Raw genomic sequence first — 16740 nt, 5'->3', positions numbered from 1 at the left:
GTCAGTATGATGTGACTGGGTGGGGTATTATGTCATGTGTCTATGACGTGATATTCCAGTGAGGCAGCACTATAGAGTTGGGCATTGTGCTCACTGCTACAAGTAGACACTGTCGTTTATATGACTGAAAAATTGTTGAAAAAGACATTAAACCAGAACACACACATACTGACTTTCATATAAGTAAGCTTTCTGGTATGCTGTGGGAAGCTCGTTGGTTCCACCTCGAAACCTACCTTTGCCTAAAAATTCTCCAGAGAGGTATCTCGGTCTTCATGCTCAAAATTGTGTTGATGTAACTTTAAGCTCAACAAAACAGGACCATTTACTTAGTTCATACTAATTTTAAGCTTGATATGATAAAAGCCCTAATCTTCTTTGAATCACTTACTAATTTACTGCCTGAAAAATGCAGTACAGATGTCATATAAACAGGTGCATTCATGACCCCAGTGAAGCTTTAGGGAATAACCTTGAAGTTTAGCAGCCAGCATTTTAACCCCTAGACCACCACTCCCATATTTCCTGTTTTTATGTCCCCGGCATCTACTGATGCGGGAGGCATATAGTGATTGTCCTGTCCGTTCGTCCGTCCATACGAGGTTAACCAAATGGGACCGTTTCGTCTAGCATCAATACCCCTAACTAGAATGACTTGATACTAATGCAGATGTAACCTTTGACTATTCTTCATCTTCAGACATCACCTGACCTCAGTTTGACCTTGACTTTGAACTTTACCTCGTTTTGGACTTAGGTTGCGAGCCACCGGGGGCATCAAGCGTTTATTGAACACAGCTCCTTGTTTTCCCTAGTGAGACAGATTCTGAAAAAAGCTCTGAAGACTAAAATTTGAGACTAAACTTTACTCAAATTGTCACATATTGACATTTCATATACATGTACAATTATTTGGCTCTAACAGAAGGTGGCATTATGTTTTTCAGGGATGTCCCTGAATAGTTGCTGAATCTTAGGATGACAAATGATCTTATCTGTTCATGTAAAACAAAAATTAAGGATTTCCGTACTTTTAAAGAATTTGGTGATATTTTGGTATTTGTAATGTTTTTCAGTTTATTTTGAAAAAGAAATATTTTTGAAAATCTTTTTCAGGTGGCAACACTGGTGAGTTTTCCTTTCAAGTGAGTGATGGCGGCCACAATAAAAGTCCTTTGAGTGTGTTTCATGTGGAAGCTAGACAGTTAGTCCTTGAACTCCAAACTAACACCCTGCTGAATGCATATCCAAACACAGTTCAGCCAATCACAATGAAGCATTTATTCACATCGACCAATGATGTGCAGCAGACTAAGCCAATCATATACACTCTAACATCCAGGCCTAGGCATGGATCTGTGGTTACTATGGTAGATGGAAGAGCAATGGAAGTGAATTCATTTAATCAAGGGGAGATAAATAATTCACAAATATTCTACAAGCACTCTGACAGACTGAATGGCTGGATACAAAATGACAGCTTTGAATTTAAAGTAAATACTTTATATGCAGAGCCACTGGCATCAGAAATATTCAAAATCATGGTATCATATGGGAATCTAAATGCAGAAAACAAGAATCAACTGATAAGGACGTCACCAATCCGGGTCGATGAAGGCGGGGAAATGATTGTTGCTAAAAATAATTTAGATGTCACAGAATTTGTACGAAATCTCGAGAGACTTGACAAACGTGTGAGATTAAAATTCAGCTTGAAAGATGCTCCTCTACATGGAAAGTTGTTATATCGTGGCTCAGAGCTAGAGAATGGGGTTCAGTTCAGCCAAAGAAGTGTTAATGCACATGAATTGATTTATAAACATGATGACTCAGACACTGTTTTTGACTCTTTTAATCTGACACTGCATTTAAGAATTCAAGATAAGAATGTACAAGGGGGGTATGATGACGAAAATACTTTTGGACTGGTTCTCAATGTTACTGTACAGCCTGTCAATGATGAACCATTTAGACTGGTAACAACTAATCCCAGTCTACAGATTATACAAGGTTTTACAGCAGTTATAAACCAGTCTGTTCTCAATACTGTTGATAAGGACACAGCACCAGCTTATATCATGTACGAAATTATACGAGAAGCTGACAATGGGCATGTAGCTTTTATAGAAGACGAAAATAAACAAATTGAAAATTTTACTCAACAGGATATAAATAATAATCGTGTTGTATTTAAACACAAGTATTACAAAGATTCCGGAGCTTTTCAGTTCAGCGTGTCCGATGGCTCACATAAGCGATTTTATAAATCATTTGAAATTGTTGTCACAAAATTATTTGTAAATATAACAAGAAATGAAACAGTTGAAATCTTACAGTCCGACTCAACAGTTTATATTACACAAGAAAATTTAAATATCACCACAAATGGATTAATTGAAAATGTGTATTATGTACTTCATGGTCAGCCATATTATGGAAAAATATATGTGAATAGTAAAAATGTGGATTACTTTAGTCAGAAAGATATTAATGACAATAGAGTTGTGTACAAGCAAATGGATTTAACAGCGAGTTCCGACTACATTTCTCTATCTAAGATAACGTATCAGTATCGCTCGGGTACTCTAGGATTGGACTTGCATAAATATATTGGAAAAATTCACATAAAAGTGAAACCTTTAGTTGTTACAGGACCTTTGTTGTCCTCGCGAAGTGAGAAGGTTGCCTTGACGTCACTGAATTTGGATGCGGCAAAACTTGCGGAGAGAACTGGTGATAATCCTAAATATAGTATAAAGAATGGACCTTACTTTGGTAAAATTTTGAAGAAAAAGACATTTTCAAAACGACAAATTTACCATGAAAAATTCAGAGATACTTCTGGATTTAACGCTGTAAACGAGTTTAGTCATGAAGATGTTGTTTACATGAAAGTTTACTATGAGAGTGATATTAATAGCGTGCATGACACTAGGCAGGACAATTTTACATACACACTGACTGCATTTAATGTTCAACCAGCAGAAGGTGTGTTTTACATTGACCTTGAACCTTCTGGAAACACTCCAGTAATACCTGTGTCAGAAACTTCCAAAAATGAACAAGTCACTGCAAAACCAGTGACACAGTCTATTGATTCTCAAAAGGGAGTTGACTCTCCCATTAATGAAGGATCTGTTGAGCCTAGTCGATTAAAACAAAATCATGTTATCATTTTAGCAGTGTCCATTCCATTATTGTTAATCATTATCATCACTCTAATTATTGTTTATTTAGTATGGAGAGGGCGGAGAAAAAGAGACTATGCTCCATCAACTAAAAAATCTCCAAGGTTACGGCCTCATATCAGTGGTCCGTATCAAATAGAACAGCCACATATTCAGATAAAACCACAAGAACAAGACAGTGGAGTATCGGACGATAGTCACTCTGTAGTTGAATATGAAAATACGCATAACATTCCCGGTGTAAGCCATGCTGCTTCTGAGGAGGCAGACGTCATAACCCCGATGCTTTCACATGACCCATTACGTGAAATGTCACATGACTTGAGTATTCCGCGTTCACCAGATATAACACGAACTGAGATTAGTAGCACTGTTCCGACGTGTAAAGTTACTCCGCTAATAGACAATGAAGTGGAGGGAGCAGTGGGCGGCATAGACGAGGAAGGTCGACAGTCAATAAGTAGTATGGGTGATATGATAGAATGGATCACAAATGATCCGGAACTTTTACAACATTGCAGCTCTACAAGCCCACCAGTTTTACGTAAAAGCCAGTACTGGGTATAATAATAGTGATATTAAGTATAAAAATAAAGTTTTCAGGGCTCGTATCTATCAAGGATTTAAGTCTGAAATATAGATTTAAACTTCAAAATGCTGGAAATGCATTTTAAAAGAACTTATGGCAGTATGTATTTTTGCAAATATAAGGTTTAAGTTTTGATTTTAAGACTTGGAAACTGATGGGTTTGGGCCATGACTTTCCAGGATATAGTATCCAAAACATTTAAAAGATTTTAACATACATCTGATTTAAAGGGTTTCATTTTGTACTAATAAATCATCATTTTTGACCATACTTTCTTAACCTTTTCATGATTTTAACGCTACTGTGTGAGAAGTATTTTAGCTGTCTTTTTGGATCTGGTTAGGTGATGTTGAAGATGCCATACAATGGAAAGTGTTTAGCAGATATACCTTCAATGTTAGTGATGCCTTAAGCAATGTTACATTTAATTGTTAGTGAATGTTAAAGCAGTACTTTTTTTTTTTGTTCATCTTATTTTTTGCTGCTTGAACACAGTATTGAAAGAATGAACATATTTCATAAATTTTAAGATATAATGTTAGTGATACAGTTTCCAGTTAATGTATATATATTAATTAAGGTGGCATATGACACTTTCTGAAATTTTATTCACGGAATTCTTCAGTGGTTTGTGTATTTTTGTGTCTGTGCACAAATTATCTTGAGTCTGAGCAAACAAAGTTTGACTGTATATCTAAACAGTCACAAATGTTTAATTAAGGTGATAAAATTTCATAAGGTGTTTTATGCCACCTTAAGAACATTGTGTTAAAGAGTTTCAGTAATGATTCAGAAGCTTGTTTTAAACATAGCACAAATATTTTCTGTTTAAGATTTCTTTTACAAGTGAAGAATTTATTGTTTTTATAGGAACTTAAATAATGTTAGTGATTTATTTAACTGTCAGTCAGCATTTTCTGACTTTAAACTGATGTTAAAGTTGTGGCCAGAAAAATACTCATTTTATAATATTACTTACGCTGTGCATTTTATATGAGCTTTTATTTTAATGTCTTATGTTATGCCGGATATACTTTATGTACATTTTAAGCTCACCTGTCACAAAGTGACAAGGTGAGCTTTTGTGACCGTGCGGTGTCCGTCGTCCGTCGTCCGTCCGTGCGTCCGTAAACTTTTGCTTGTGACCACTCTAGAGGTCACATTTTTCATGGGATCTTTATGAAAGTTGGTCAGAATGTTCATCTTGATGATATCTAGGTCAAGTTCGAAACTGGGTCACGTGCCTTCAAAAACTAGGTCAGTAGGTCTAAAAATAGAAAAACCTTGTGACCCCTCTAGAGGCCATATATTTCACAAGATCTTCATGAAAATTGGTCAGAATGTTCACCTTGATGATATCTAGGTCAAGTTCGCAACTGGGTCACATGCCCTCAAAAACTAGGTCAGTAGGTCTAAAAATAGAAAAACCTTGTGACCTCTCTAGAGGCCATATATTTCACAAGATCTTCATGAAAATTGGTCAGAACGTTCACCTTGATGATATCTAGGTCAAGTTTGAAACCGGGTCATGTGCCTTGAAAAACTAGGTCAGTAGGTCAAATAATAGAAAAACCTTGTGACCTCTCTAAAGGCCACATTTTTCATGGGATCTGTATGAAAGTTGGTCTGAATGTTCATCTTGATGATATCTAGGTCAAGTTCGAAACTGGGTCACGTGCGGTCAAAAACTAGGTCAGTAGGTCTAAAAATAGAAAAACCTTGTGACCTCTCTAGGGGCCATATATTTCATGAGATCTTCATGAAAATTGGTCAGAATGTTCACCTTGATGATATCTAGGTCAAGTTCGAAACTGGGTCACGTGCCTTGAAAAACTAGGTCAGTAGGTCAAATAATAGAAAAACCTTGTGACCTCTCTATAGGCCATATTTTTCATGGGATCTGTATGAAAGTTGGTTTGAATGTTCATCTTGATGATATCTAGGTCAGTTTTGAAAGTGGGTCACGTGCCATCAAAAACTAGGTCAGTAGGTCAAATAATAGAAAAAACCTTGTGACCTCTCTTAAGGCCATATTTTTCATGGGATCTGTATGAAAGTTGGTCTGAATGTTCATCTTGATGATATCTAGGTCAAGTTCGAAACAGGGTCATGTGCGGTCAAAAACTAGGTCAGTAGGTCTAAAAATAGAAAAACCTTGTGACCTCTCTAGAGGCCATACTTGTGAATGGATCTTCATAAAAATTGGTCAGAATGTTCAACTTGATGATATCTAGGTCAAGTTTGAAACTGGGTCACATGCCTTAAAAAACTAGTCCAGTAGGTCAAATAATAAAAAAACCTTGTGACCTCTCTAGAGGCCATACTTTTCATGGGATCTGTATGAAAGTTGGTCTGAATGTTCATCTTGATGATATCTAGGTCAAGTTTGAAACTGGGTCAGCTGCGGTCAAAAACTAGGTCAGATGGTCTAAAATTATTAAAATCTTTTGACCTCTCTAGAGGCCATATTTTTCAATGGATCTTCATGAAAATTGATCTGAATGTTCACCTTGATGATGTCTAGGTCAGTTTCGAAACTGGGTCACATGCGATCAAAAACTAGGCCAGTAGGTATAAAAATAGAAAAACCTTGTGACCTCTCTAGAGGCCATATTTTTCATGAGATCTTCATGAAAATTAGTGAGAATGTTCACCTTGATGATATCTAGGTAAAATTCAAAACAGGGTCACGTACCTTCGAAAACTAGGTCAATTATAGGTCAAATAATAGAAAAACCTTGTGACCTCTCTAGAGACCATATTTTTCAATGGATCTTCTTGAAAATTGGTCAGAATTTTTATCTGGATAATATCTAGGTCAAGTTCAAAACTGGGTCACATGAGCTCAAAAACTAGGTCACTATGTCAAATAATAGAAAAAACGACGTCATACTCAAAACTGGGTCATGTGGGAAGAGGTGAGCGATTCAGGACCATCATGGTCCTCTTGTTTTTATATGAATTGTGACAGAAAGTTAGGTCAGTGAGCACATGAAATAATAAAAGTAAGTGGTTAATAATAAAGTCAGTGAAATCGTAACAAAATTAATGAAATGATAACAATAGAATTTATCTGCACATGCACCAATTACAAAAGTACTGAAATAGAAATAGGGCAAGGCAGAGCCTGAACAAACAACAAAATTTCTGAAATAAAAACAGTAGATGTCATCACCTGAAACAGAATGGACAAAATGTAAAACATGCACCTGAAAATAGAATTTTAATTAATGAAATAATAACAGATGATATAACAAGTCCCTTACCTGAAAAACTAATAGAAAATATAAACAGTAGAATATACATGTGCCTGAGACATTATGAGAGTTATTTTGAAAATAACATCAGAAGTACCATAGCACCTGAACCTGAAATAATAACAGTACAAGTCACCAATTTTAACAAAAATTAAAAACAGCACCATTTGTGTGTACTTGAAACTATAAGATTATGACATAATAAAGTAAGTTTGTACCTTCGGTCACTTTCTTAGCATCCACATTTTATTAATTTCTGAGAGAAAAAAAAATTGCCTGAAAAGTTTGAACAAGTCACTTTTATTTCTATTCCATCAAAATTTTTATGATACTATAGTTCGTAGATGTAAATTTGCTCATGGTTAGTTCACTTTCTGTTGAAACCTTAGAAAAGAAACTGACATTGTGAAAAATTTAAACGATTTGACGGCATTTTTAGCTCACCTGTCACAAAGTGACAAGGTGAGCTTTTGTGATCGCGCGGTGTCCGTCGTCCGTGCGTCCGTCCGTCCGTCCGTAAACTTTTGCTTGTGACCACTCTAGAGGTCACATTTTTCATGGGATCTTTATGAAAGTTGGTCAGAATGTTCATCTTGATGATATCTAGGTCAAGTTCGAAACTGGGTCACGTGCCGTCAAAAACTAGGTCAGTAGGTCTAAAAATAGAAAAAACCTTGTGACCTCTCTAGAGGCCATAATTTTCAATGGATCTTCATGAAAATTGGTCAGAATGTTCATCTTGATGATATCTAGGTCAAGTTCGAAACTGGGTCACGTGCGGTCAAAAACTAGGTCAGTAGGTCTAAAAATAGAAAAACCTTGTGACCTCTCTAGAGGCCATATATTTCACAAGATCTTCATGAAAGTTGGTCAGAACGTTCACCTTGATGATATCTAGGTCAAATTCGAAACTGGGTCACGTGCCTTCAAAAACTAGGTCAGTAGGTCAAATAATAGAAAAACCTTGTGACCTCTCTAAAGGCCATATTTTTCATGGGATCTGTATGAAAGTTGGTCTGAATGTTCATCTTGATGATTTCTAGGTCAAGTTCGAAACTGGGTCACGTGCCATCAAAAACTAGGTCAGTAGGTCTAAAAATAGAAAAACCTTGTGACCTTACTAGAGGCCATATATTTCACAAGATCTTCATGAAAATTGGTCAGAACATTCACCTTGATGATATCTAGGTCAAGTTCGAAACTGGGTCACGTGCCATCAAAAACTAGGTCAGTAGGTCAAATAATAGAAAAACCTTGTGACCTCTCTAAAGGCCATATTTTTCATGGGATCTGTGTGAAAGTTGGTCTGAATGGTCATCTTGATGATATCTAGGTCAAGTTCGAAACTGGGTCACGTGCGGTCAAAAACTAGGTCAGTAGGTCTAAAAATAGAAAAACCTTGTGACCTCTCTAGAGGGCATATATTTCATGAAATCTTCATGAAAATTTGTCAGAATGTTCACCTTGATGATATCTAAGTCAAGTTCGAAAGTGGGTCACGTGCCATCAAAAACTAGGTCAGTAGGTCAAATAATAGAGAAACCTTGTGACCTAACTAGAGGCCATATTTTCCATGGGATCTGTATGAAAGTTGGTCTGAATGTTCATCTTGTTGATATCTAGGTCAAATTTGAAAGTGGGTCATGTGCCGTCAAAAACTAGGTCAGTAGGTCAAATAATAGAAAAACCTTGTGACCTCTCTAAAGGCCATATTTTTCAATGGATCTTCATGAAAGTTGGTCTGAATGTTCATCTTGATGATATCTAGGTCAAATTCGAAACAGGGTCATGTGCGGTCAAAAACTAGGTCAGTAGGTCTAAAAATAGAAAAACCTTGTGACCTCTCTAGAGGCCATACTTGTGAATGGATATTCATAAAAATTGGTCAGAATGTTCACCTTGATGATATCTAACTCAAGTTCGAAAGTGGGTCACGTGCCTTCAAAAAGTAGGTCAGTAGGTCAAATAATGAAAAAACGTTGTGACCTCTCTAAAGGCCATATTTTTCATGGGATCTGTATGAAAGTTGGTCTGAATGTTTATCTTGATGATATCTAAGTCAAGTTTGAAACTGGGTCAACTGCGATCAAAAACTAGGTCAGTAGGTCTTGAAATAGAAAAACCTTGTGACCTCTCTAGAGGCCATACCCTTGAATGGATCTTAATGAAAATTGGTCAGAATGTTCACCTTGATGATATCTAGGTCAAGTTTGAAACTGGGTCACGTGCCTTAAACAACTAGGTCAATAGGTCAAATAATAGAAAAACGTTGTGACCTCTCTAGAGACCATATTTTTCAATGGATCTTCATGAAAATTGGTCAGAATTTTTATCTTTATAATATCTAGGTCAAGTTCAAAACTGGGTCACATGAGCTCAAAAACTAGGTCAGTATGTCAAATATTAGAAAAAACGACGTCTTACTCAAAACTGGATCATGTGGGAAGAGGTGAGCGATTCAGGACCATCATGGTCCTCTTGTTTTAGATAGATATTTTGCAGTAATTATTGATACATTTAAAGGTTATGAACTTTTCTTATTGTTACTATATTATTGAAGTAGGGGAATAAAAAATAAAGACAAACACTCAGCAGAAGCCCTCCATTCTTAGTTACTTCAAAGTAAGTAAAGAAATGTGTTCTTTTGAAATGGGTTTTTTATTCAGGCATTTTATAGTAAATGAATCTTCCGCAATTTAAATAGTTTACTTTTTTTCAATGCAAATGGAAAAAAACTTCTTGATTTTCTCATGAATGTGTTTGTTAAATTGGTGTGATTTAAAGCTGTATTTACATAAATCTGCTATTTCTTTACATTTATTTACATAAATCAGAGGCTCATGATATTTTTGGCATGAACTTTGTTCTGGTGTATTTTAAGACATTGATTTTTTGTGTGGAAGATCTTTAAGTCAATATCTTTAACATGTTTAGCACTGACCCTTCAGAAGTTAAAATGTCATACTTTAGTTGGGGATTGGCAGATTGATGTATTTTGTCTTAAATTGCTGCAGTTTTATGGGATGTGAATAATTCTGCTTTAAGATATATTACACTCTTCCTATTGTTGACTTTTATTGCAAGACAGCAGAATGGTAGAATACATTTTACTGAAATAAATTTTTAGTGCATTGTGGAGGTATCCAAGTGTTTATTGTATGATTAAAATTGTAAGCAATTTCTAAAGTGTTGAAAGAATACTTGAAATAAAAGGTTTTATCTACCATATTTATTCGCCTGTAAGATGATCCTTCTATAAATTACTTCAAAATCTGCAGTATTTTGCACTCTTTTATAAATTTTAGTGCATTGTGAAAGTATCCAAGGGTTTATTGTAGGATTAAAATTGTAAGCACTTTTTGAAGTGTTGATAGAATACTTAAAATAAAAGGTTTTATCTACCGTATTTATTTGCCTAGAAGATGATCCTTCTATGAATTACTTCAAAATCTCCAGTCAGTATTTTGCACTCTTTTATAAACACTTTCTGTCATGATATTGACTCACTTATTAGATGAAGTAACGCATTAGAAGACACTTGGTCTTACAGGCAAGTAAATACGGTAACTGGACAGGATTTAATGTTTTAAATTTGAATTTAAAAGTTGACAGATAAAAGAGAATTTATTCATTAAAGATTTCTTATTTATGATGCATGTGTAAAGTTCTTGCATTAATAAGGAACAGTTTTAATGTTACGGATATCATTTTTTGGGGCAATTTAACCTGTTTATGTATGTTATTTCGGTCGACAAAAAAGAATACACTTATATTCTGTATTCAAGATTGAAGATTGATGTAAGTAGCTATCTAATAGGATAATCCCTTTCTGTCATCGACCCAAACTTTTCCCCCAAAACTTGTAAATATCTAAAAATGTGTAGTGCTGGCCCATACTTAGAAACAAACTTAAGTACGAGGGTTGATCCAGAAGTAACGTCACTTCGTCCATTGCGCCTTATACATTGTTGTATTATAATATAAATTAAACTATTTCAGTTATGATTACATGAATAAAATATTATATTCCTGGGTTGTTTCATTTCGAATATATAGAACTTCAAAGTCCACCCTTGATAACATTTCGCCGCACGCAAAAATAGCTTTTCTTTCATAAACAGTAAAAACAACAAAAAGAATACACCAGTTGACATCAAAACAACTTACCTACTCATATGAAATTATATAATGATGTGTAGTTGCATCTTTTAGTAGTCGATTGTGAAATCTTTAGTGACATCCTTGCTGGTTTAAGCTCGTTACGGAGTGGTAAGGCTTGATACTGCTCTTTGAGAATCATATCAATTTCTGACGTCGGCAGTGACGTGTGGCGATCTTCGTTACCATACCTTCTGTGCATGTCGATTTCTTGATATATAAGCATCTATTTTTATGATATTTTCCAAAACTATTGCACAAAGATTCAGGTACTTGGGAAGAATTTTTTTTTATACACATTTTTATGGCTCCAGTGACATTACTTTTGGATCAAACCCTTGTAGAAGAGATTTTTTTGGCCGCACAAAATTTCTGACTGTATTTCGAGACAGCAGTTTTGCTGTTTCCAGATAAAGGAAGAATGTAACTGGGTAGTCGACAGACAACAAAACCAGGGTTGTGATAGGGAATCTCTACTCATGCAACAGAAATCGTCTTTTGGATGTGACGTTAAATTGAGGTCCATTGTAGGGTATTTTACATCTTGCATTACTGAGAAGAAAAAAATCTAGTAACAGCTATAGGTGTCTATTGGGAGTACTCCTAGAGGAGTTTTTTCTATGGGTAAATGCTTGAACCTATAAAAACAACAAAGATACACACACATCCTTGTAAAATGTTGAACTTTTTGTCCCTTGATAGTTTTGTACTGAAATCCGCACTTCTGTCTCTTTCTTAAGTAAACATTAATGTCTTATTGCTATGCAACTTAAGTGGTTTAATGTAGTTGAAAGTGACTATGAAAAGGATCAACATGCATGAAGATTGTATTACATGTTAAATTAATTTCAGTATCTTCTTCTAATTTCATCTAGTGTGAAATCATTTAATTTCATGGGTAGGAAGTTTGTATTTTTTTTATTTTTTTTTTTTTTCAGTAAGTGGCTTTTTCATAGGGATATGACATTGTGGATTTTATCTTTTTCAAGAAAAAAATTCAACAGGAATTTTATTTACTGCGATTTTATTTCACAAACCTTCACAACCATTAAATCCACAAAAATTAATCCCCAATGAATATTAACGATTTTACAGTATATTCAAATGAATTTTATGCATCGTAATAAATTTATTGCTTTTCATTTTAGTTTTCATTCATCCCAAAGAAAATTCATTGAACAATTTACATTCTATCTTTTCAGTTTGAAATTGAATGAAAACCTGCAAACAATTCAGCTACTTGAAATTAAAAATCAATTTGCTGCCAAATTCTGTTTATTGTATTGTTTTAATTTGCCAATAAAGTTTTCTGAATGAATACAACTTCATTAAGAGAAATGACTTGAGCTTTTGCACCTAGGAATATCTTTTCAAGTGTTCTGTAATTGAAGTAATTCTGCAGTACTTGAAAATAATTGATCTGAGCGGAAACTTCTGCCATAATGTAGTGTCTACTCAAAGACTTGTATAATCTGCATAAATATTTACAATTTCTAGTCATTAAGAAAACAAAAAACACTTAAAAGGGAAGGAAAAGCTTATTTTATTTGCAGACTTTCTTGTTTATAATTAACTTTTCTGTATTGTTTGACTGTACAAATTTATTTTTCTCTGTGTTTTGCTATATTATGTATGATTTAAGTAACATTGTATATACTGTCATAAGAGTCCTATGGACATCTATCATTCCTATATGTAATTATATTGTATATATGGACTTATTTAGACTTTCTGTTACTTGATGTAGGCATTGAAGATCATTTTTCTACCTCTCCCTTATCTTCTCTAATTTATTTGAACCAAAATACAAATGTCGAAATGTATACCAAACTTAGTCATAATGTTAAAATATATATTTAGACAAAGGGTTGAGATAAATACTTCGAAAAAGTTGAATTTGGTTGGCATAAAATTTCGTGATTTTGATCAAAAGGGTTGTTTCGTGGAAAAGTGAGTTTGTGAGAGGAATATTAATCAGAATTTGTTTAATTTCATTTGAAGTATAAAAAAAAACACCACAAAAATGAGTCCCCCACCCCCCATTATTAATGATTTTACAGAACTGCTGTCCAGCAGAAGATACTGTAAATTCAGTTATATTCATGAGGGACTATTTTTGTAGACATTGTGGTTGGGCCAATCAACAAAATTAAGTCCCATTGAACTACTGAAATTGCCATATACCCTGCATGTTTTTAACATGAAATGCAAAAATTCTGTCTCCGCTAAATAGCTGTTTTTGCCAAAAACACAAAATATTATGCCAACAGAATGAAGTTATTTCTCTTAAAGTGTATGAAAATTGCAGGGGATATTTATTCAATGTAGACAATCTTATTATTACTTTAATAATGTCCTTTTTTATTTTCTTTTATTATGATTTGAAGTCAGTTCCATCTTTTACGTAATACTGTAATAGTACTTGGTCTTGCAAAATCAAAATGTACTCAAGTCATTTTAACCTGGTATTGTTGCTGTCGAGTCATTTTCTGCCATGAGTTAAAGTAACTAAAGATCACTTTTGTTTAAAGAGCATGTCACCAGATTTCATCAAAATAACATATTTTATCCCACTTTGCTCATTTCATTTATTTTACAAGAATATTTTGCAAAAACAAGAAAACCGATTTTATGACTTTGTTGTTGTTTTTTATTTAACAAAGGGAATTTGAACATGTTACTTTTAATATAATCAAAGACAATAACAAAGATAAACTATTTCTGTTGTAATCATATTTGGAGGTGTAAAATGTGATTAAGGTTTTGTGTTACGATTTGTTATTAGATTTATTTAACATTTTACATAGAAAATTCACGCAAAATTCCCCAGAAAATTTTCTAACAAATTCTTAACTCTATAATGAGATTTATTTAATCAGAGCTTAGTTGCCATGGCAGAATATTGTCTATGTAGCTTAAACGTGAATCTCGTTAAAGGCTTTTCAAAAGTGCAGCTGATATTTTAACTGTAACATATTGCGTAAGGAAAATATTTTCTTGTAACCCTTCTATTGATATCCATAATTTGATTAACATTATATATATAGTATGATTACTTCTCAGTACAGCCTTGTTAGCCTATAGTGCCGCCTCTGAGTGTGTGAGGTCCCTGGCTACATCATACCAAAGACATAGAAAATATAACCAGTGACTGGACTGCTTAGCACTCAGCACAAAATAGGGAAACTGGCGTCTTCTTTTCTGTTTTGTTTGGTATGGGCTAAAACACGATTTTTCGGCTGCGTTTCAGTGTCTTTAAACCTGTTTATTACACTCAGCAGTGAAAGAATGTGGTAGTCAGCAGATTGTTTATGCAACTAAGTGAAACAGGTCTTAGGTCCAATGAAAACCTTTTGGAAATAACCAGAAACTTTAAAATTAATTATTTTGGGATCATTCAGTGTTTTTATGCCCCTGAAGGTGGGCATATTAAAATCGCACTGTCCGTCCGTGTGTGCATCCGTGTAAATTCTTGTCCGGGCTGTAACTCTGTCATCCATAAAGAGATTTTGAAATAACTTGGCATAAATGTTCACCATAATGAGACGACATGTCATGCGCAAGACCCCTAGCTCCAAGGTCAAAGTCACACTTATAGGTCAATGGTTAAAACAGGGTGTGTTTTGTGTCTGGTCCATAACTCTGCCATCCATAAGGGATTTTGAAATAACTTGGCATAAATCTTCATCATAATGAGATGATGTGTCATGCGCAAGACTCAGACCCCTAGCTCCGAGGTCAAGGTCAAACTTAAACGTCAAAGGTTAACAGGGTCTGTTTTTCGTGTCCGGTCCATAATTCTGTCATCCATGAAGGGATTTTAAAATAACTTTGCATAAATATTTACCATAATGAGTTGATAAGTCATGCGCAAGACCCAGACCCCTAACTCCAAAGTCAAGGTCAGACTTAGAAGTCAAAAGTTAACAGGGTCTGTTTTAGGTCTGGTTCATAACTGCCATTCATCAAGTGATTTTGAAATTACTTGGCCTAAATGTTCCCCATAATGAGATGTGTATTGCGCAAGATCCAGACCCCTAGCTCTAAGGTCAAGGTCACACTTAGTGGTTAAAGTTTAACATGGTCTGTTTCTGGTCTGGTCCATAACTCTGCCATTGATGAAGGGATTTTAAAATTACATGGCATAAATGCTTGTGGGGGGAGGGGGTGTCATTTGTCACTGATAGTGACAGCTCTTATTACTTGCATGCAAATATCCAAAATATTAAAATGACTGATATGCAAATAAGTGGAACTGACTGTATTTCTTATTATGGGTGTCAGTTAATGCAAATGGTGTTCTTAGACTCTGTGACATTACCAAGTTATCCTCGGCAAGTGAAAGACAACTTCCCCCACATTAATCACTATAAGTGGAAGACAAATTATTTCTTGTCTAACACTACAGAGGAATTCTACTCATCCTTGAGAGCAAACTAGCAACTGCTCATTTTATAGATGCATGCTTTGCCTTCCGAGCTTTACTGATGGGCTTTAAGATTTTTGACCACAATTGAAGGTAGTGGACCCCTAATGACACTCGACACATTCCATTCGATTACAAATTCTGGTTAGGTGAGCCAACATTCTTCAAAGTTAAATATAGCTCAATGCTTAAAATACAAAGTAAGCAGAAATTGCATACAAAGTTTTTGCTGATTGTCAATATTGGTCCACAACCTGAAACAAATAATTGCTTCATGTAAGCTTGTTGTTATTTTAATGTGCCTGTTGAAAAGAAGTCAAACTGTGTAATGTGACTCTTTGATGTTTTTAGCCCTTGGTGACGAGACTGTTGTATTAGCTTAATTATATACAGTAAAATCATAAATGCTAATTTAGCAGTTTTTACTTTTCGCTAGAATTATTCTTCATGAAAATTCTATTTTAATTATTTCTAAGGGAACTCTCAAGATTAAAACTTGTTTCTAATTTTGATGAAATATTTTGTCATGTACATTTATCTGAAAATACAGTATTGTCGTAGTTGTTTTGTTTTGGGAAAGATTGGATCAAGGGGGACCTGAGACAGGTGCTGTGAGTTGCTCTTACGGCTTTAAGTATTAATGAATATATACTTAACAGCATGGAAAAATGCAAAGTTTATATAAAATTGAAAATTGATGGCATGTAAAAGAGAAATAATTCCAAATTATTTACCATCAAAGATTAAATGAAATCCATTGTTTGATAATTTGAAATGTTCATATTTCTGAACGAGAATTTTATGTACCATTATGAACAGTAAAATGGTTAGGCAATAAAGCATTTCTAAACAACTTACGGTAGGGTACATTTTTTTCTAAACAACTTGCATTTTTAATGATGTTAAGTGTACTGTATTCTGTGCTAGCACTCTATATCCGAAAAGTGCATTTGTTTTCTGTACAGCTAGTATCTTACTGTGCCTGAGGTAACGTTTTTGTCTTGGGCCTAAAATTTTATTTGTAATATTGGTCACTATTCATAATTGTAATTTGTTATTATCATTATTTATGCATTTTTGCATTGATAAATAAATATATACATGAACATGACAGGATTGCAT

General features: G+C 34.5%; 1 protein-coding gene across 1 annotated transcript in view; it reads left to right on the top strand.

The window, feature by feature from the left end:
* LOC123523095 (chondroitin sulfate proteoglycan 4-like) overlaps positions 1-16729 on the top strand; it is a 51398-nt gene extending 34669 nt beyond the window's left edge. Inside the window, exon 4 of the mRNA XM_045300723.2 lies at positions 1117-16729. Within this exon, the coding sequence (XP_045156658.2) occupies positions 1117-3755 (2639 nt within the window). The 3' untranslated portion in view covers positions 3756-16729. The remainder of the gene's footprint in view (positions 1-1116) is intronic.
* The last annotated feature ends 11 nt before the right edge of the window (positions 16730-16740 follow it).

The sequence above is a fragment of the Mercenaria mercenaria genome, chromosome 8 (genome assembly GCF_021730395.1).
Source record: "Mercenaria mercenaria strain notata chromosome 8, MADL_Memer_1, whole genome shotgun sequence".
Classification (NCBI taxonomy): domain Eukaryota; kingdom Metazoa; phylum Mollusca; class Bivalvia; order Venerida; family Veneridae; genus Mercenaria; species Mercenaria mercenaria.
Note: the sequence above shows the minus strand (reverse complement) of the source record. Positions and strands in the feature narration are given on the sequence as shown.